The sequence below is a fragment of the Salvia hispanica genome, chromosome 4 (genome assembly GCF_029641045.1).
Source record: "Salvia hispanica isolate PSC_SH4W2 chromosome 4, Shi_PSC_v1, whole genome shotgun sequence".
NCBI classification, from domain to species: domain Eukaryota; kingdom Viridiplantae; phylum Streptophyta; class Magnoliopsida; order Lamiales; family Lamiaceae; genus Salvia; species Salvia hispanica.
In genome coordinates this window covers 51,389,422-51,410,424 of record NC_142695.1, presented here as the reverse complement: position 1 = coordinate 51,410,424, position 21,003 = coordinate 51,389,422, and the positions used below count along the sequence as shown (strand labels likewise).

At 35.5% G+C, this 21,003-nt stretch overlaps 2 protein-coding genes across 2 annotated transcripts; both read right to left on the bottom strand.

Annotated features, from left to right (window-relative positions):
• Window positions 1-5,398: 5,398 nt before the first annotated feature.
• Window positions 5,399-6,379, bottom strand: LOC125193594 (uncharacterized). Its single transcript, XM_048091425.2, has 2 exons — window positions 5,829-6,379; window positions 5,399-5,751 (listed from the first exon to the last, which is right to left on the bottom strand). Exons 1-2 carry the CDS (start codon window positions 6,192-6,194, stop codon window positions 5,554-5,556), a joined length of 564 nt encoding a protein of 187 aa, XP_047947382.2. The 5' UTR covers window positions 6,195-6,379; the 3' UTR covers window positions 5,399-5,553.
• An 8,797-nt stretch (window positions 6,380-15,176) lies between these two features.
• Window positions 15,177-16,056, bottom strand: LOC125193595 (ethylene-responsive transcription factor 1B-like). Its single transcript, XM_048091426.2, has one exon. It carries the CDS (start codon window positions 15,884-15,886, stop codon window positions 15,380-15,382), a length of 507 nt encoding a protein of 168 aa, XP_047947383.1. The 5' UTR covers window positions 15,887-16,056; the 3' UTR covers window positions 15,177-15,379.
• Window positions 16,057-21,003: the final 4,947 nt, after the last annotated feature.

The following is a 21,003-nucleotide window of genomic DNA, read 5'->3' as shown; positions in this document are numbered from 1 at the left end:
TTTGTTTCAATAAATTCTGCCAAGCCTATATGTTTAATAAATTAAATATAGACAACTTAGTAAATAAGATAATTGATTATAAAATAAAATACCAAACAAAAATATGTAAACATTTTTAAGATTGGCCGTGTTCAATCAACAACACTTCCACTTGTCTGCATGCTATAACAAAAACACCAAAATAACCAAATTATCATCTGCATTAAGCATAATAGAAATTTGACGGTGTGCAACTTAATTTTAAAACTTATGAAATAAATCTACTAACAAATCAATTCTAAAAGATAAGGGTAGATATTCATTCTTCCTAATCGATATCAAGTAATCAAACTAAACAAAAATGTCAGAATTAAAACCAAACTTTATTGTACATTGATTAACCATTCAACCACATTATCTTTATTTGATTATACAAAGTTGATTGGGATTGAGAAACTCTTATGCAATAAAAAGTGATAGAAACAATAATTAATTATCATGGAAATTCTCATAAAAAAAGCTACCGAAACCAAAAATAATTGAGAAGGGGAGATGATGATTTTGCCACTGCTATTTTGGAAATGATTATATCAATGATCAAAACAATATTAAATTAGACGTTTACACAAACAAAGCACAATATTTCTTAAGCTAAAACCAACAAAACAATTCATACAAAATAAATTTCACATAGAAAAACAGGGTAACAAACCGTTAATTAAGGTGCATTAACTATAAGAATTGCATTCAAAAACAAAAACAAAATCCAATACACAAAAGTATATCATGCTCTGATTTTGCCCTAAATTATAAACATCAAACATAAAAAGCGCTCAAATAAAATTGAAAGGGAGATGATGATGGTGATGGTGGTGGTGATGATGATGAGTTCACCTGAGACAGAGAAGATAAAGCACGACAGTGGCGTGGCGGCACGACAACCCTTCGGCCGAGATAGAGCACAAGAAGAGCGAGATTGAATTCTTTCGACTCAATGGGGATATGGAGGATGATAGAGCAGCAGGGGAGAGAAAGACAAGAACGATGGAGTGACGAAGAGCAAGACAAGAACGATGGGGTGACGACTGACGAAGAGAGCTGATTCTGTTAATTTAGGGATTCTATTTTGACTCGCGTTTTTAATGTAATTTTGACAATTTCCGTGAAGCCAAATATTCAATTAAAATGAAATGGCTTATATTAAAAGGAGTAAAGTGCAAATTTAGATTTACACTGATGTCGTGTATAATAATTAATTTCATATCTACTCCATAATTTACGAACGTGCCGTGATTCTGTTAAAAATTTAATCATTACTTTTATTTATTTATAAAATAGAGTACTGTAGTTGTTTGTGATTAATTTTTAACTAATTAAATTTAATTACTTTCTATTGAGAATATGTACAAATCTATTTCTATTACGTATAATAGGCTTTTTTTTTATTGTAACAACATTCTATATAAAATATAACCTATGCAGTTGATAATTTAAATATATTATATTTATTATCATATAAAAACTAAACAAATTTGACATTTTATGGATAGAAATGTTTCGTCGTGATTATACAAACTCAAATATATTTATAGTACTTATTTTATTATTTTACAGATATTTGCAAATATACTATTGTATATTAAAATAATACTGTGAATATTATATTGAAACATTAAATAAACATTCCTTTACTCATATCATTTTGACAATAAATTAAATTTTATGCATTTACGGAAATAATGATTTTTAAATAATAGAATTAACGTAGCATTAACGTGGCATTTCTTTGATATGGCATTTATTAATCAACCTAGCATTAATAATTAGTTTTATGCATTTATTAATCAACGCTATGTAATTAAACGAGTATTAATATGGCATTTTTTGAACATGTAGCATTAGTATTTGATACCAGTGTCATAACATATGAGTGTATAGACAATGAATTTATGCTGGCATCTTCACGGAAGTGTGGCAAACTGAATGTAGTGAAAGACAATTATTCTAGTAGTGTATATACTGAACAAGTTGGAATATAATCATAAAAAAAAAATTGTGATTCATTGCATGGATTTGCATTGTGTGATCGATGTATGTGTTCCGAGTTTCATTTCCAAAAAAATTTTGGTGGATGTGCATTGTGCTTTCTTTATTGTAAATTCGTCGATGCATAATGTTCTTGTTTGGATCCTGTTGTTCTATATATCTATATTTGCTGCCAGATTGTTTAATTGTTTGGCGTTGGGTGAATTTGGAAAAAAGGTTCCTTTCAAAGGGAATCTTTGTTTTTGCTTTCTGAACAAGGAAAAAAATACCATCTCAATTGGCGTTTATAAATTTGAAAACGCCAATTCAATTTGCGGCTTAAAGAATGACGGTTTAATTTGCATGCTCGAATGAAACATGATATAGTAGTGTACAACAACTATATATTCAAAGTGGTAAAGCATTGAAGGACTTATGACTTGTGTTAAACCCGAGACAATGGAAAACGAAAATAGAAAACTTTTGTGGTATTAAATTTATACACTAATATATAAGTTCACATTTAACATTTGAAAAAAAAGCAAAACGGAGTAATAAAAATAGAAAATAAACGGAAAAAAAAGCCAAAAAGTAACGAACGACATTGTTTTAGGACATGTTTTCTGATTTTTATTTTTTATTTTTTATTTTGGAAAGTGGAGCAGAACTGCATGATCAAGTAAACTCGTATAGAGGCTGTGGGGTAATGAAAATTGGTGAACCATATTTATTACAACTATAATCATTGAATATTTTATTAGCTTATAGTTTGTGTCCTACAATTTTAACGTCGTTTGACCATTCTAGTAGTACTAGTATTTAGGTAATTTTTAAAAAAATTGTATTATTCCTATTTGTTTATATATTAATACTAGAATATTTTATTAAAGCATATATTTATTTTATTTATTATTATTATTACCTTTAAATTATTTTCTTGTTTTTTCAATTTATTGATATGGTATTTTCATAAACAGTTATTTATCATACTACAATATTTGAATTTGTTCGTAATTTTACACTTGCTCATAAACATAGTATTCCATTATTTATAAGTAGATATTATTATAATATCTCTTAAATTATTAACTACGGAGTAAATTTTAAAAATGCAATACAGTAGATATTTGTCCCGTCTATGATATGGAATGAACACGTGTCGATTCAATGTGTTTTGCATCATCGATGTCAATCGTCCTTCATCGTTCTACAGTTTTCGTATACTTCCTTTTTCTTGTAATTTTAGAAACTCTATTCATGCTCACAAACCACAACGTGATTCATCAATTTACTAAATACGCAATTACTGTTATTTGATTTGTTACCTAATTAAGTTAGAAGACTCCTATTGCAAATATTTGTTCGATGATGGAAAAAATTCATCGTCAGTTATAATGAAATTCAAGTTAGAACCTTGTTAACTTAGAAACTTCTACTTTACCATTATCACTATATTTCTCTTAGTACACACATTACCATAATTTTCAAAAACTACCTAATTCTCTTTTTATATTCCAAATGCAAAAGAATCACAATTAAAATGAAAATCATTAAGATTTATTTAACGGCCGTGATCAACACATCAATTACACACATCTAAGAATCTATAAAAAATTATACTTAGTACACACTGTTTTATTACAAGAGTAAGAGTGATGACTAATTAATGATACTTATTTAATTTGATTTTTTTCTGTTCTATATACTCCCTTCAAATCGAGCATAGGAATACATTATTAAATTAAGTTATTCCAATTTCAATGTCTCCTTCGATAAAGATATTTTGTCTATTAGTTATTTTTTCATGCATTGTTGTACATGAATGCAAATCGCCTGAAACGAAAGGTTATGAAGGAAATGGTCCTCCGTTGCTATGTAAAAATATTGAATGTCTAACATTTACTATTATTCACACTGAAAAAGAATTTGAAATAAGAAATTATAGTCAAGCTTTATGGGTGACAGCTCCAAGCGTTGTATAATACTCAATTATGGGTGGTATTGCAAAAGCCGGAGACGTGTAAGTTTTTTTTTTATGTCAATTACTTTTAGTTATTAGGATCAATAATTTCCTTGTATTTAAAAAAAATAGTTCAATTTAATATTTATTTTTAATATTCCATTCAATTGGTAACACATTGGATTTTGTTAATTTCTTAGATTTTTAAATTCACCCATTGTCCATTTTATAATTATTTGTGTCTTGTATGCAGTTTGTTCACGTACTTCACTCACGGAAATGACCGGAAAGAGATTATTATCAATACAGACCCACTGCTGTTGTTGGATGTCGTGAATTCTACTTACACAATTTATTTTTATGTACCTAACAAGTATCAGAAGGTGGTCTTCCTAAACCTCTAACACAAGATGTGAAGCAAGTGAAACTGCCTAAATATAAATATGCTGTAGTTAGGAGGATCCACGGTGAAATTATAGAGGAAAGCGTACTAGCACAAGTTCATATACTTAAGAAACACTTGAAAAATAGTGCTTACAAACGGGCAGCGGATGGTGATCAATTTACACATGTTATGTATGATCAAGGCAATTGGGTATAAGGATATGAAATTCTTACTTGGTTCAACTAGTTATACAACTGAAACTTAAAATATAAGAGCCCAGTAAAAATAAAACGCAGAAATTCTATAATTGCAACTTTTAATTGAAGACATATTTATTTCAATACTCAATTCAACTAGTTATAACGGTTTCGCCCGTATATTGATTTGTCCATCCACCGGCAATGGTGATTTTTATAGTCACTCTCTCACATTCTCTCTCGGCTGAAATCCGATTTTGATTTCATCTTCAAATTTTTTTTATTCGCTTAGAATTTGCACAAAAAATTGTTCTGAGTTGATGTCAGATTGTTCAAATCTTTAAGTAATGATAATTAAGCTAAATTAATTAATAAATTTCATGTATTCCCAAATAATCACCAAATAAAACATGGACTTAGCTTACTTAATAAAAAAAATACACATATAATCTTTAAATACAAATAATTTATATATTAGCAATAAGGATATTATGGTAATTCTATAAAATAATTTTTTAGACTTATTAAACAACAAACATCATAAAAAACTGTATTTTAACTTGACCTGAAAACTCTATATTAAGTATGGAACCAAACAAGCCCTTAATATATTTAGTATGTCAACCGAATGTATATCATCAATTTTGACCCGTTTTCAAACACAGTTTTTTTACATGTCAGTATAGTTTATTTGGAACTTGTGCAGTCGTCAGTCAAGTCATTTGGAACTTGTTTTCAGTTTAAGGTTTACTTTTTTTAGTCAGTTTTCGATGAAATTAATTAAGATAATACTAGTATTTTAATTATTAGTGATAATTATTGTTTTGGAGTTAAAAAAAAAAAAAAAAAAACTTGAAGATCATAACACGCATTAATTAATAATATAATACAAAACACACGGCTTAATATACAAACTAGGAGTACGGACTACTCCCTAAGATAGTGATTACTGATTAGAAACAAAAAAAAAGTAGTCCCTAAGATAGTGCAAGCTGCAAATACTCTCCTCAAGCCTCGAGATATTCCTCGACGGTGAGCTCCCGGGGCGGCGCCATCTTGTTGACGAGGAAGATCTCGTCAACAAGCAGCTTGTAGACGGCAAAGGTGCCGTTCATCTTCGGGAAGCCGGAGAAGGAGGGGTGGGCTTTGAATAAAGCCCGCTCCGCCTTGCGGCCCTCCTTGGAGTTTCCGGGAAGCTTGAGAAGCTAAAAAAAAAGAGAGAAGGTGAGTGAGAGAGAGAGAGAGAGAGAGAGAAAAACAAAAAGGAGAGAAGAGAAGGTACCTCGCCGGAGAGACTGATCTTTGTGCAGGAGGGATTCTGCGCCTCCTGGCCCCGGCAGCCGTCAAAGGATATCTCAGTGACGGTGAGGCTGGCTCGGGAGTCGGTCGGGACGACCATCCCGACCGGGTCGAGGGTGGAGAGGTAGAAGTAGGGGCTCCCCGTGCCTGCATCCGCGTAGGATGCAATGTACCCGTGGGGTACAAAGACCGGGGAGTTGGTCGAGATGACCCCCCACTTGCCCTGGTGGACGAGCCACCGGGCAAATCGGGGGACGTCATCGACGTCGGGGCGGTCATCGGCGGCGGCGAAGGAGGTGGTGCTTACAAGTAGCACCACCAAGAGCATGAGGATCTTCATAGGCGCCATTGGCAGAGAGCGAGAGCGATAGAGAGAGAGAGATAGTTAGAGAGTAAGGCGTAGCGTAGTGATGAAATGAATGGTAAATCTATCGTTTAATATACTAGTAATTGTTTAGGGTTTCAATCTATAGTTTAATAGTAAATCTTAACAAAAGAGACACCTGTTTTGATCAAGCTGCAAAATTTACGTTTGGTTATTGGACACGTGAACTCTTCTAAATTATAAGTAGTAATTGGACTCGTGAACGCTCATAAAATATAGCTAGTACGTTCTCTTTTATAGTAATCAGTCACATTAAATCATTTCTTCTTCTATCTTTGATGTACTGGACTACTATATCATATTTAATGCATATTTCAAATTTTGGTTCAATTAGGTCGTGGTCCATTCACGTTTTTATATTTTTGTAAATATTTTTGTTTATGTTTCCTAGACATTAAGGATTGGAACATCTACCAAATCTTCTCCGCCGGATCGTCCACAAAGTCTAGAGTTTTTATTTGTCACATGCTATATACTAGTATATGAAACTTTAATATTTTTGTCACTTAATAAAATACTTGGACACGTGAATAATGATAAGAAATTACTTTAGTATATGGAATGCACAATGACTAGATAATTATGGGATTCAATAATTTTTTAGAGAATGACTAGATAAAGACGTTCTGTTATGGATGACCAAATTTGCATAAATTCAATCACCCAACACAATTCTACTAAAATGTACACGTAAATTGCGATTAGGACTTTAACATTACAAATTTGAACTCAAAACAATTAGAATTTCAATCAATCTTTTTTGATAATATAGAGTTAAGATCGATATTAGTTTAAAAGTCGAAATTCATTTTCTCCAACTCGTACACTGGCAAAGGCTGACCCTTAATCACAACTTTGTTAAGAAGTAATTTATAATTAAATTCAACGTACGTGATTAACGAATCACACAACATTTATAATTTGCAAACATAGTAAGTGTACTAAACAAGAATTTTATTTGAAAGAAATAAAGAAAGCATGTTTAAGCTTGCCGTATATTAATTAAACACTATAAATTTAATATTTAATATTAAATCTTATCCTCGGCCTAACCCCTTACAAAAATGATTGAACGAGCTTAGAAATCCAATTTTAAGAGCGGATCCAAAGTGAGCTTACTAGTTTTAGAAATAAGAATGGGATGCAAGTTCACATCCATGATAATCTTTTCTCCCCCGAATTTGGTGTTTAGGCAGCCACCGACTACTTCTTGCAATAATTGTTGCAATTATTTTAAAATTCTCAAACGAAGAATCAATTATCGTACTAAGCATAATTGGTGAAAGCATAAAATAGAGTAGACCATAGTAGATTGGTTGACCGGGAATATCGTTACGGTGCTAATAATTACTCCCTCCGACCCCAATTAAGAGTCACACGTTGACTGGACACGGGTTTTAAAAAATGTAAAGAAAAGTTGGTTGAAAAAGTTAGTGGAATTTGAGACCCATTTTTTTTATATTGGTTTTATAATAAAATGTAAGTGAATTGAGTTAGTGAAATGTGGGACATACTTACTACTTATGGTAAAAATGAAGTGTGACTCTTAATTGGAGATGGATCGAAATGGAAAAATATGACTCTTAATCGGGGACGGAGGAAGTATTTTTGTTGTCTAACGACAATTTTTTTTACAAGACATAATACTTTTTTATGTTACAGTACGTCTTAAAACTACTTAGAAAATTAATTGATTTCATAAATCTTAACAAAAGTAGATAGGATCGATTATACCAACTCAATAGTGTAACATGTAAGAAACATTGAAATACTAATTGTCTTTTATTTTGATTTTGATTTTGTTTTCTATCAAATCGTACATTTCTTTCTTAAATCAAAATAGTAGTACTACTGTGATGGCAAGATTAAAAATGAAGTTTCAAAAAAAAATTAACGGTAGCCCTTGAAATGAGACCACCATTTTCGAGCACGTGCAATGGGAATGCGTCACTTGTTATGATCTTACTTCTAAATATTAAAGCGGGAATGAAAATGCATATACAAATAATTTCTTAGAGAAAATCCAATCTGCATAGTTTGATTAGAAACATTCAAAATAAGTCTTAAAATTACAAATTCACTTAACTCGTCAAAATCATGAAACTGACCACGATCTCTATGCGAAAAATAAATATCGTCACGAACGATCAACAATAAGAGCATCCGCAACGCGGACTCGATTTTGGCTCGGTCTCGTCTCGACGAGACGAGCCAGCATCGAGTCAGCGTTGCGAGGCTCGTCTCGTCTCGACGAGACGAGACATCTCGTCGCGCGACGCGACCCGGCGAGGCCGGCCTCGAGCTGGCGAGACGACGCGCGCGCCCACGTGGCGCGCGCTAGAGCGTTGCGTGACGCCCACTCGCCGGCCCGCGAGTGGGCGTCGTAATTATGATGCAATAATTTTTTTTTTTTATAAATTCGAAAAATTCGAATTTAATAAAATAAAAAAAAATTCAAACGGTCAAATGACCGTTGGGACCAAACGGTCGAATTTTCAATTTTTTTTTTTTTAATTCTTCTATAAATATACTCCATACTCCATTCACCATTTTACACACAAACACAACTCTCATTCCTCATTCCTCTTCCATTTTACACACAATCACTACTCTCCAATTGTTCAAAAAAATGTCCGGTGATGGAAACTCCGGCGGCGGCGGCTCCGGCAGGTGGCGCTCCGTCGGGTTCGACTTGAACTCGTTCGACGATTGGGTGAGCATGTACAACTGTTTGGGTACTCCCGGTTCGTCGCCGGGCACCCAAGGCTCGACCACCCCGCCGGCGTACCAAACACCACATTTTGATGTGGATGCATACTATCGTCCCTCCCCCCCCCAGAGGTACGGGCAATCGCCGGGATTATCCCAAATTCCAGAGAATTTTTTGGCGCCTGATCGCAGGTTACCCGACTAGCCAATCGGTGGAGGCTCCGGCTCCGGCTCCGGCAGGATCAACCTCAGTCTCGGCGTCAATGCCGAGGAGGAAGAGGAGGAAGTGGCGGCAGAGGCTGGTGGAGACGGCAGCCGTCATGCATACAGCCAAGCCGAGACGTTGGCTCTGTACGATGCTTGGATCAGCGTCTCGTACGATCCTGTCGTCGGGAATCAACAATCCCACAAGTGTTTTTGGCTAAAAGTCACCGAACTTTACAACGCACGAAGGCCGACGAATACCGTTCCCCGCAACGTGAAGATGCTCCGCAGTCATTGGGACCGAAGCGACAAAGATGTCAAAAAAATTTGCGCAATATACATGGGAGAAGAGGCGAATTATCAGAGCAGAGCCAGTGGAACCGACATTCTGAGAGCGGCGTTGCGGGTCTTCAAAGACGACGTCGGCAAAGATTTCAAGCTTGTCGATGTTTGGTCGCAAGTCCACCACCTTGACAGGTGGGCTGGCGGTGTCGAGTCGGGCTCGGGCTCGAAACGCACGAAGCGCACGGCGCGTGGCCACTACTCGTCTAGTGATGGCGGCGAAGGCAACACCTCACGTGAGGGCACGCCAACCGATGATGTAGGGGGTTCTTCTTCCGGTGCACGACATCGGCCGCAAGGGACCAAGGCGGCGAAGGCGGCTAGAGCCAGGGGGAGAGCGAGAGCGAGAGGGATGGGCCGTGGCGGACCAAGCCAGGCGGGCGCGGCCTCGGGCTCTGGCGCAGGCACGGGCTCGCACACCCTAATGTCCATGTACCTAGTCGCCACGATGGCGGACCTCTCAAAAATGAATCTTGGCCAAGTTGCAGCCCATATGGTCGGAATTGAGTATATGAGAGCTCAACTTGGTATAGTTGTACCGCCGACTTCGGGGGATGATGATTCGCCGATGGAGTAGTTTTTTTATTTTTTAGGATTTTAAATTATGTACTTTTTTTATTTTTTAGGATTTTAAATTATGTATTTTTTTTCTATTTTTTAGGCTTTTAAGTTGTAATATTTATTTTATTTTAATGAAGTGTGTGTTTATTAATTGAATTTGTTGGAATTAAAAATAAAATTGAATGAATAGTTAAGAGATGGTTAAGAGATGGTTAAGAGATGGAGGGTTGCAGGTGCTGTCTCTTAGTTAAGAGATGAGCTGAAAAGTACAGTGGGGCCCATGAATAGTTAAGAGATGAGACGGTTAAGAGACGGATAAGAGATAGCGTTGCGGATGGCCTAATGAGATACCTTGGACACAATTTTCAAGGCATGCATCTAAAAGTAAGTACAAGTTGGATATGGTGCTTCTTAAATATTTAATGAAATTATGTACTACTACTAATTAAAATACCCAAGAATAATATCACTATCATTGACAACAATTCAAAGAATCAAAACAACAATGCTTGCTCACCACTTAAACATAAAACCAGCCAATCACTAGTAGTAATAGTCTCAACATATTTACAAACAATTTTATAAACAATGTCGGATTTAATGTTAATTTAATTACCGCCGAAGCCATGAAGAGATTAGGGAATAAACGGCTTGCATAATGATTGAGTAGTAATTTTACTAGTATGTATGGTTCTGACCGAAATCGACAGAACACATTTACTGATCAAATTGTGTAGGAAATGAATATTGATATTTAATTCACAAATACAACTATACAAATAAATCAAATTCCACACACTATAATGCACTTGGTGTAGCTATAGCAAAAATAAAGATGGTCAAAAATAAGATGGTCAATTTTCTAAATTCTAAGTATAGTTTTCTAATGACATGGGAATATACGTGTTGGAGCATTTAGTAGGAGAATAGTTTATCATAAAAAAAAATTAATAATACTTGATGAATAAACGTAACTCAATCGCTCACCCTTCATTTTATTAGGAGTACTATATATTATGTGTTTATAATGAATCAGTCTCATATAAACACTAAAACACAACACGTATATTAAACTTTATAAATTTAAACGCTCCTACATAGAAAAAGAGAATCGATTATTAAACCAATACTAGTAATTTTGTGAATTTGATTGTGACAAAACTAAAATGAGCTGTATCCATAATGTAGTCATGTAGACCACAAATCACATGAAAACCATGTAATTATATTATATCTATTCTGGTTCAAGACAAATTAACTAATAACAATTGACAGTTAAGTGCTCGGTGGAAGGCCAAAAGTGCTTGGGAAATTGGGAAATACCGAGCACTTCAAGTGTTCGTTATTTGCTTCCTCGGAATATTTATCCAAGCAATGATAGTGCTCGCCAAACTGGTCAACACAACCTTGTGCGATCATCACAAGCACCTTGTTGTGCTTAGAACACTTGTGTTGAATAAACCGAGCACCTACTTGTGTTTGGCGAGCACCCCTATGTGCTCGGAAAATAGGAGTACCTCCATGTGCTCGGAATGGCGAGCACATGCGTATGCTCGAACTTTTGAGCTGGTAGTTCTGAGCACAATAATTGTTGTCAGATATTTCAAAAGTATGTTTTTCATTCCGAGCACAATTATGATAGTTCGAAATTTCGAGCACATATATGGTGCTCGCAATTAGTAAAAATATTAAATTTCACAAGTGCGTTTTTTATATATATCCCAAGCACATAAACGGTGCTTGCCAATTTCCATTGTTGATAGATTGCCAGTCGAGCACGTTGACCGTGCTCGTAATTCCTCACAAGTTAACACACCCGCTTTTGTTATTGCCAAGCACATTTAACTGTATTCGGTATTTATGCTAGGTAAATAGGTAAATAGTCTTTTTTTTAGTGAATAAAAATAGTAGTAATATTTATATACGGCCTCTGCCTCCGCTCAATTAAAATATTCCTCTTCCACACATATTGAGAAAATACATTTATAAAGTTTTTTGCTCCACGTGTTATCTTTATCGGCATTAAATAAGACTAGTTTCGGAAATTAAAATTTTAACACAAATTTACATAAACGTGGAATAAATTTCGGCACTCCACAACAATAAACGAGAAGAAATCTATACGAAAATCTCCAATTTGATCACGAGTGCAATTTTAGAATTGTGTTTAATTTTAATAACACCAACATAATCACAATTGATCACAAATCGATGAGAGAAAACATTATCAAATCAAATTATTCAATGTCACCTCTAAGAAAGACACTTAGTCTATTGATGATTTTTTCTTGCATTGTTGTACAAGAATGCAAACGTCCAGAAATAAAAGGATATGGACAAGGTGGTCCTCCTGCGCCGTGTACAAAAGTTGATTGTCCAACATATACAATTATTCACACTGAAAAATAATTTGAAATTAAAAATTACAGTCAATCGAGTTCGTACAAATTTTAAGAGTGGATTCTTGTGACAGCTTACTAGTTTTAGAAATAAGAATCGGATGCAAGTTAACATCCATGATAATCTTTTCTCAGCCGAATTTGGTATTTAGGCTGCAACTGACCACTTCTTGCAGCAATAAATATTTTCATTGTGTGTGAGAATTATATCTAACTTTTTATGTATTTAGAATTTACTTATTAAGTACTAGTATTTGTTTTTATTGTAAGAACTTTTCTTAAAATTGAAATATTTATCCGTAGTAATATATTTATAATTAAAATTTTCAATTTAAAGATATCACGAACAATGTATACAAACTTGAGACGTGGTTTCAGACACAAACCACTTTACCACTGAATCAATATGGACATGAATACACACTTAAAATATAAATTTTCAATTCTCATACATTAACCACTTTACTATTAAGTCAACACACCCATCATATTTTTTATTTTTTTAACACATCCATCCCTTTGTAATTGTACGTACATGCTTGTAATAAATTTGGTTATATATTACCAAAAAAATTGGATATATTTATTTAGCGGTGCATTACCATGAGGGGGAGCACACTGCACACATGTCCATAGCCTGCAATAGATACCCATACCTATTTTCAGCCTGCACAACATCCACAATAAAAGAACCATAAATATAAATTTTAATGATTGTTGTTAAATTAATTAGTTAATTATTAATTGGTGATATTGAAATTTAGCATCACTTACGTTCCACTAAAGAAGTGGCGTTTTAATCCAGTAGCTCAAGTGCCTCCTCTCAAATAATGTGTCCCTTGCAAATCTAAATCTCTCTGGATTTTCCAAATTCATGACAAACAAATAAACCTTTATTACGTAGTCTGTACATACAACATATGCATACTGTGAGAAAATTGGTACTATTCTCTTATAAATTAATGATATACTTAGGAATATGCAACACAACCTTACTCTTAAGCAATAGAGCCCAATTTTAGCTGATGGAAGGTTTCACTCTTGCTACAGCCACACCCACCCAATTTTTTATGCAAAAAAGAACATAAAAGCAATTGGAAAAAGATTGAATAAATAAGAAAATGAAATAAAATTGACTTACCAAATTTTCGCGGGAACTCTAGTTAGTAACAAGTTAGATGCCGCACTAATCTTAATTACGTAATAAAAGATGTAGTAATATATAAATGTATAAAAGGATCACATTGTATATAAATCACCTTAAAATAAAAAAAATACTATAAGAACAAAAAAAACACAAATAATTTTAGACTTTAAGTTTCAATATCTATCCGAATCACAAATTAAAACCCACCCAAATAAAAACCAATGATCAGGGGCGGAGCCACGCTGGGCCCACCTTTTCGTATATATAATATATGTATACAACTATATTCAATTGTTTATTTAGCCTAGCTGGTTACAAGACCCGCCTATTTTATGTGAGGTCCCGTGTTCAATGCTCCCTAGGCACAAAATTTGTTATTTCTATAGCTTTTTTATATATATGTGTCTCTTTTATGTTTAATTTCCTTTTATATTATAATATTATATTTATTTTCTTTGATGCTGAAATTTTAATCAATACATATTCATAAAAAAAAATACTTTTTATCCCATAAATATGTAAATACTATTCCATATTACTTGTATCGTTAATATTTATCTATCGATTTTGATGATTTTCTCACAACTTGTAATTTTATATAATGAATTTCACACACGTATTTGTTATCTCTACAATTTAAGAAAATAATTAATTCAGTTTCTGCTATTCATGTTTTAATTATTTTCACTATTCTTCTTGTTAACGATCCCTTTTGTTGCTTATGTGGCTATGCGACGTCAACTTCTGACAACATTGACACTAAATAAACTCAACAATTATTTATCAGAAATTTGGACCCCCCGTCCATAAATTTCTGGCTCCGCCACTGCCAATGATGTAAAAAAATTATAAGGCGATTAAACAAATATTGAACTATATTTTGAAAACACAGTTGTCGGAGTATCATTTTGTATTCGGAACCTTTATGCCACTGTATTTTTCTATACGTATTATTTCTCCCTTAAAAATCAAAACCAATATGGATTTTCAGACAATATATTTGGTAGAAGTAGACTATAGAAGATAAAACTCATCTCTAAATTAAATGGTTGAAAATTTGTAAGTTTCAATTTGAATGATTAATGTGCTATTGTGATTTGATGATGACAGATTAAGTAGATTTCATTAATTGATTTCCCTAAAATCATTAAAATATTTTGTTCAATGAAAAAATTTCTCTCATTTCAACTTACTCCAAGTTTGCCACATCGATAGTAAAAAGAGGGAGTCAACAAAAGGGCTTTTAGTTGGCATCTTTATCGGAATAGTCAACTGGTTATAACGGGTCGGTAATTTAACTAACCGGTTCTTTTATTGGTTCCGGTAGGCTGAAATTTTAGTTGGTTAACCGTCATTTTTATTCGATTACCGAATAATAAAGTTCTAATTAATAGTTAATACTCATTGAAGATGGGGATAGATTTGTCATTACTCATAGAATTGAATATGAAAGTGTTCAATCTTTTTTTAAAATGGTATGTTGACCCTCAAAATCTATGGAAATAGTGTTTCTTCTGTACCAAACAACATTTTCATCCCATGCAAAAAAAACACTCAAGTCTTCCACACAATGCACTCTATATATATTTATAACATCAAGGTTTCGTCCAAATTCATAAAAATGGAAGAAAATAAACCTCCAAACAAAAGCTCAAGAAAAAAAGCATTTGTTGGTAACATAAAAAAAAGGTGGCCCCTAACCCCCTATTACATTATACATATGGACAAAATATTTAGGAAAATTATAAAAAAAAGTAATCCATTTGTTGGCTAGTAGAAAACTACTCCTAGTAATTAGAAGTAGCTTCCACACTTGAACTACTACTACTACTACTCATCAAAAGCTCCTCCAAATAATCAGCCCCCAAATCCTGAAACACCACCACATTCTCCCTCTTCTTCCGCCGCCGCATCGAGTGCTTCCTCTTCAACGCCATCACCGGCGAGCTCTCCTCCTCCGCGCCCCACCGCATCTCCCGCAGCGACTCCCTCACCCTCTCCACCGGGAAGTTGAGCACCGCCGCCTGCCCCCGCATCGCGAACGCCGCCTGATCATACGCCATCGCCGCCGCCTCCGCCGTCTCGAACGTCCCCAGCCACACCCTCGCCCCGTTCCGCGTCGAGTCCCTTATCTCCGCCGCGAACTTCCCCCACGGCCGCCGCCTCACGCCACGATACGCCTTGGAGGAGCGCCGCCACCCCTCCTCCACGACGTCGTATAGGAGCATCTCCGCGGAGTCGTTCTCATTGAAGGGGAGAGATGACTCCGGTGAAATAAATACTTCCTTCTTCATTTTCTATTTTTCTACTTTCAAATTTGTGGATTTGTGTTTGTGTGTCTAATGTCTTGGCTTCTTTATATATGTGTGGATATTGGAATGTTCAAAAGTGTAAAACATTTACTTTGTGGAAAATGGGAATATATTATTATTGTTAAAAAATATGGGAGTGTGACATTGGTGAAGGGAGGATGTTTTTGATTTAATGGAACTGTAGTAGGCATTTAAATAATTTTAGGAGGAGCAAGAGGGATATATCACACGTGAGTCAAAGCAATTGCCACGCAGCCAAATCAGACAAATAGTATGAATGGTGTAAAAAATGATTGGGATAATAATATCCATTTATTTTTGAATTTATTATTTTGGAATTATTCCTAAGATCAAATTATATTTGGTCTTCGTCAACACAATTGTGGAAGTAAGCATATATTTGAAAACAGAGTCAATTAATTTATGGGACATTGTTTATACATTGGCATATATATTTGGACAAGAAAATGAAATATATTTGATTACCCACAATTATTAATGCGTGAAATCATGAAATGTATTGGAATGTTCCCTGTCACAAATAGTCCCTTATTTTATCTTTTTTCAATCAAGAAAAATCAAATACCGTTAAACAAGGAGTAGCCTAGTACTCCTAGTAATATCTTTTTGTACTAATTAATTGTTTTTTCAAACGCTTACGCCGTCATCATTTTTTCGATTCTTCTTTCCGGCTATCCTTCTTTGTCATTGTCAGAGCACTCCCAATGGAGTTCCCTTATTTCTCCCTTATTTCTCCCTAACTCCTGCCACATCAGCGCCACATCAGCATCACATTTTATCCCCAGTTTTTAGCCAACCCCTACAATGGTTTCTCCCTTATTTCTCCCTTATTTCTCCCTAACTCAACATTTCATTTTTACATCATCACTAATTTAATTGTTTTATTTTTATATATAATAAAGCTAGCTTATTTAATTTATAAAGATAAATCAAATAAATAGTAATAAAGTTCGTTGTATTAAACACGGGTACACATTACAACGAAGAAAATTAAAAAAAAAAAAAGTACACGAATGGAAATAAAAAATCAAAAAAAAAATTCAAAGAAAAAAAAATTCAAGGGCGGTGGGCGCGGTTTCTATTTGCCCACAATTCTTCGATGATATCGTGTTGTAGTGCTTGATGGGCCTCCTTCTGGTGTATGTCCATGAACGCCTGGAACCGTTCATGTTCGTTGTGCGGTACACCCTGGCGGGCGGACTCGGTTGAGACACCGTGACTCGATGATGCAACACTTGGGTCGTTGGTGACGTCGAGGACGCCTTCGTGTTCATCTTCGATGATCATGTTATGCATGATGATGCACGCATACATGATATCGGCAATATCCCCCTGGTAGAAAAAGCGCGTCGGACCCTTTACCAGTGCAAATCGCGATTGGAGCACCCCAAATGCCCTCTCCACATCCTTGCGCGCAGACTCTTGCGCTCGGGCAAAATACCTTCTTCTATCTCCGAGTGGGCATCTGATCGTCTTCAGAAACACGGGCCATTGCGGATAGATGCCGTCAGCCAGGTAGTACCCCATGTTATGCACATTGCCATTGGCCGTGAATTCGATGGAGGGGCCTAATCCGTTGATCCGCTCGTTGAAAAGGGGCGAGGAATTGAGAACATTTAGGTCGTTGTTCGACCCGGCTATACCAAAATAAGCATGCCAAATCCAAAGCCGTTGGTCGGCAACGGCTTCAAGAATGATGGTGGGATGCGTACCTTTGTAGCCGGTAGTAAACTGGCCTCGCCACGCGGTTGGGCAGTTCTTCCACTGCCAGTGCATACAGTCGATGCTGCCGAGCATCCCCGGAAAGCCGTGGGTCCTCCAGTGCCAATCCAGTAGGAACTGGCAGTCAGCTGCGTCCGGCGAGCGAAGGTAGTGCTCCCCAAATATCTCTCGCACGCCCTGACAGAAATTCTTCAGGCACTCGTTGCCAGTCGTCTCGCCGCATTGCAGATACTCATCGAACATGTCGGCGGACCCTCCATATGCCAACTGCCGGATGGCAACAGTGCATTTCTGTAGGGGCGATAGTCCGGGCTTCCCTGCTGCGTCTCGCTGGAGCCGGAACTCGGGGTAACGCGCGGACAACGCATTAACAATGCGCAGGAAGAGGGAGCGGCGCATTCTGAACCGGCGACGAAATACATCTGCCGGATAACGTGGTTCCTCCGCGAAATAATCGGCGAACAGCCGATCGTGCGCACCAGTGTGGTTGCGAGGGATGTATCGGCGCCGCCGGCGGATTGGCCGTTGGGGGGGTGGCTGCTGCATTCGAGCGATCTCGCTTTGTATGCAGCGGGAGATATAGTTGTTGATTGGGTTGTTGGCGAAACCCGCTACATCCCATCCGGTGGGAGCGGGAGGTACCTCTTCTTCGGAAGAAGAATGTGATATTTCCTCGTCGGACTGAGCACGAGACGATGAATCAGAACTCATTTAATAAAGATGGAGAGAAAAAAGATTGAAAATTTGTGTGAATGAAGTTTGTGGGTGATGAATGGAGGAAGAGGATGAAATATTTATAGGGGTGGGATAAAATAGCCGTTCGGCCAAAAAAAAAAAAAAAAATTTTAAAAATCGCCGATTATCGCCGAGCGTCGCCCACAGTGGCCGGCGATCGCTCGGCGATAATCCGGCGATAAATCGCCACTCGGCGAAGCAACGGTAACATTATCGCCGAATTATCGCCGACTTCGCCACAATGGCCGGCGATAATTCGGCGATAATCGGCGATTTATCGCCGAGAATTCGCCACCTCCATTGGGAGTGCTCTCAGATTTTTATTGTAATGCCATATCAAATTATAAATATTACTACTACTGTATTAAATATTGGATAGTAGTGCATTTGGTCCTGTGGTCCATATTAGTTCTAGTCTCCTAGAGTTTGATGAGTAAAAAATGCCAATATGTTAGTTGGATTATATAAATATTCACTGAATTAGCTTATTTTGCATTACACAATGTTAAAGATGATACCTATTTTGACTGGGCATGAACACATCACAAACAATACAACTACTATTAATTATGTGAATTTAATTCACATTTCCCAAATAAACTACATATACTATTTTTACACGTAAATAGGGAGTAGTATTATATAATTGGCTTCACTTATTTTTATCAATCCATCTTATCTGCTAAGGGTATTAGTCTCTATTAGATGAAGAAAAGTTGAAAAGCCAGCTTTGTGGCGTGAGATATGGGCAGAGATTACAGATAACTATAACCAAATACTAGTATTTCTTAATTTGTCTATTCATTAATTAATTCATTATAAAAAATTTGACACATGCTTATAATACTAGCATATTATGATATGCGGGACTACAAGTAATTATTAAATACTTTATACATATTTATTATATGGGGAGACTATAAAGAGATATCCTATGCTATAGAAAATAAAATTCAAATCCTAATAATCAATTATATAAATGATATAAATAAGATTAAACGTATCTACTTTATATATAAGACTAAATACTGTAAAATCCATATCGCTATCACTAAAAATAGATCTAAAATGAGTCAATTGTATCAAAACTTAGCATTCGTGACATAGAATGTGACGCAGTATATATGATAGTTGTATAATCTGTGTTGTACAAAAAAAAATCCAACTTTCATTCATATTCGAACATAACACAGAAAAATTAAAAGAAGAATTAATTCAAACGAATCCAAAAACTTCTCGTCATCAATCACGTCATAAATTTGATAACTGTAATATGATTGTGCTGCGTCCAATCCTAAATCGACGCAGTTCTTTATTGTCAATTTTTTTCTCTTTGTTTTAAAGAGTGTATTGAAAGAATTTATGCTCAATATATATTCCGGATCATGTAATAATTAGTTAATAGCTAAGTAATTAATTAGATGCTTAATAATTTATTAAGTTTAATAAAATGTTTTCTAATAGAGATATAACGAAATCGTTAAAAAAATATATCATGGCCTCTTTGAAACTTCACCATAGAAGACAATAAGTGGACGTCATATATTTGACATATTTTAAATCTTTTTGTTATCGCAATTGAAAATTCCTTCCTCCTTCGTCAAGCTAGCTTGAGTGTTTGCATAAATCAACAAACTAGAAACCTCTTTCTTTTATCAAATCAAGAGATGGATCCCTTGAAAGGGGACAATACTGTCACTTTTCTCATGTCATGTCAAGCCTTCACCCTTTAGTGATGATGTCAATCTGCACCATCGATGATCCTTCATAATTCCTCCATCAAGTTTCTGATTAGGAGGTTAATACAAAAATGACTTTTAAAAGACATAGATTTAATCGTTTAAGACATCTAAAATTTAGTTTAAAGGTGATATAAAATGATTATAAGCACAGCTGGGACGGAGGATGCAACGCCCTAAGCCCCACCCTATGCTCTGCCACATCAGCATTCTATCTTTGTCACTTCCACTTATAATGGGACGGAACATAGTCCGCCCTAAGCATTTTATTTATTATTTGAATATTTAAATACTACAAAAATTCATTAATCCTATTTTTTATGTTTGCAAATATATCAATTACCATGAATAAAAATATAAAAACACCACGAATTAAAGGCAATCCTATTGTCAATATTTATTTTTTATTTTTTATATTTTATGCTTGCAAATATGAAAATCTTCGGAATTCATTATTGAATTTAGAGAGAAATTGAGATGGGGAAGAGAGTGGAGTGAAAGGTGTGAAATGAAGTAAAAAAACATGGTGATATATAAAAAAAATAAAAAAAAATAAAAGAAAAATGTGTGCATCCTCCGTCCTATCCTCCACACCCTCTGCAATGGGACGGAGGATAGGCCGGAGGATGCATCCTCCGTGCCATAGTCCGCGGACGATCTATCCTCTGCGGAGGATAATGTGTGCTTAGTCCGTGGTGATTGCATTGGCGGACTAAAGGGCGGAGGATGCATCGTCCGTCACATCATCCGCCCCATTGTGGATGCTCTAAGACACTTCTAATTAATATGTCAAGAGTTCGAGTAACTATTATTTCCAGTAGACATGTCGTCAGTTCCAAAATTGTTAGCTACGGATCAGAAACGCCAGTGATTTTTATGTTT

Excerpts from the sequence above, each read along its gene's own strand:
- LOC125193594 (XM_048091425.2), bottom strand. The coding sequence starts at position 6,194 with ATGGCGCCTATGAAGATCCTCATGCTCTTGGTGGTGCTACTTGTAAGC. Across the intron at positions 5,752-5,828 it reads AGATCAGTCTCTCCGGCGAG|CTTCTCAAGCTTCCCGGAAA; the intron begins GTACCTTCTCTT and ends CTTTTTTTTTAG.
- LOC125193595 (XM_048091426.2), bottom strand. The coding sequence starts at position 15,886 with ATGAAGAAGGAAGTATTTATTTCACCGGAGTCATCTCTCCCCTTCAAT.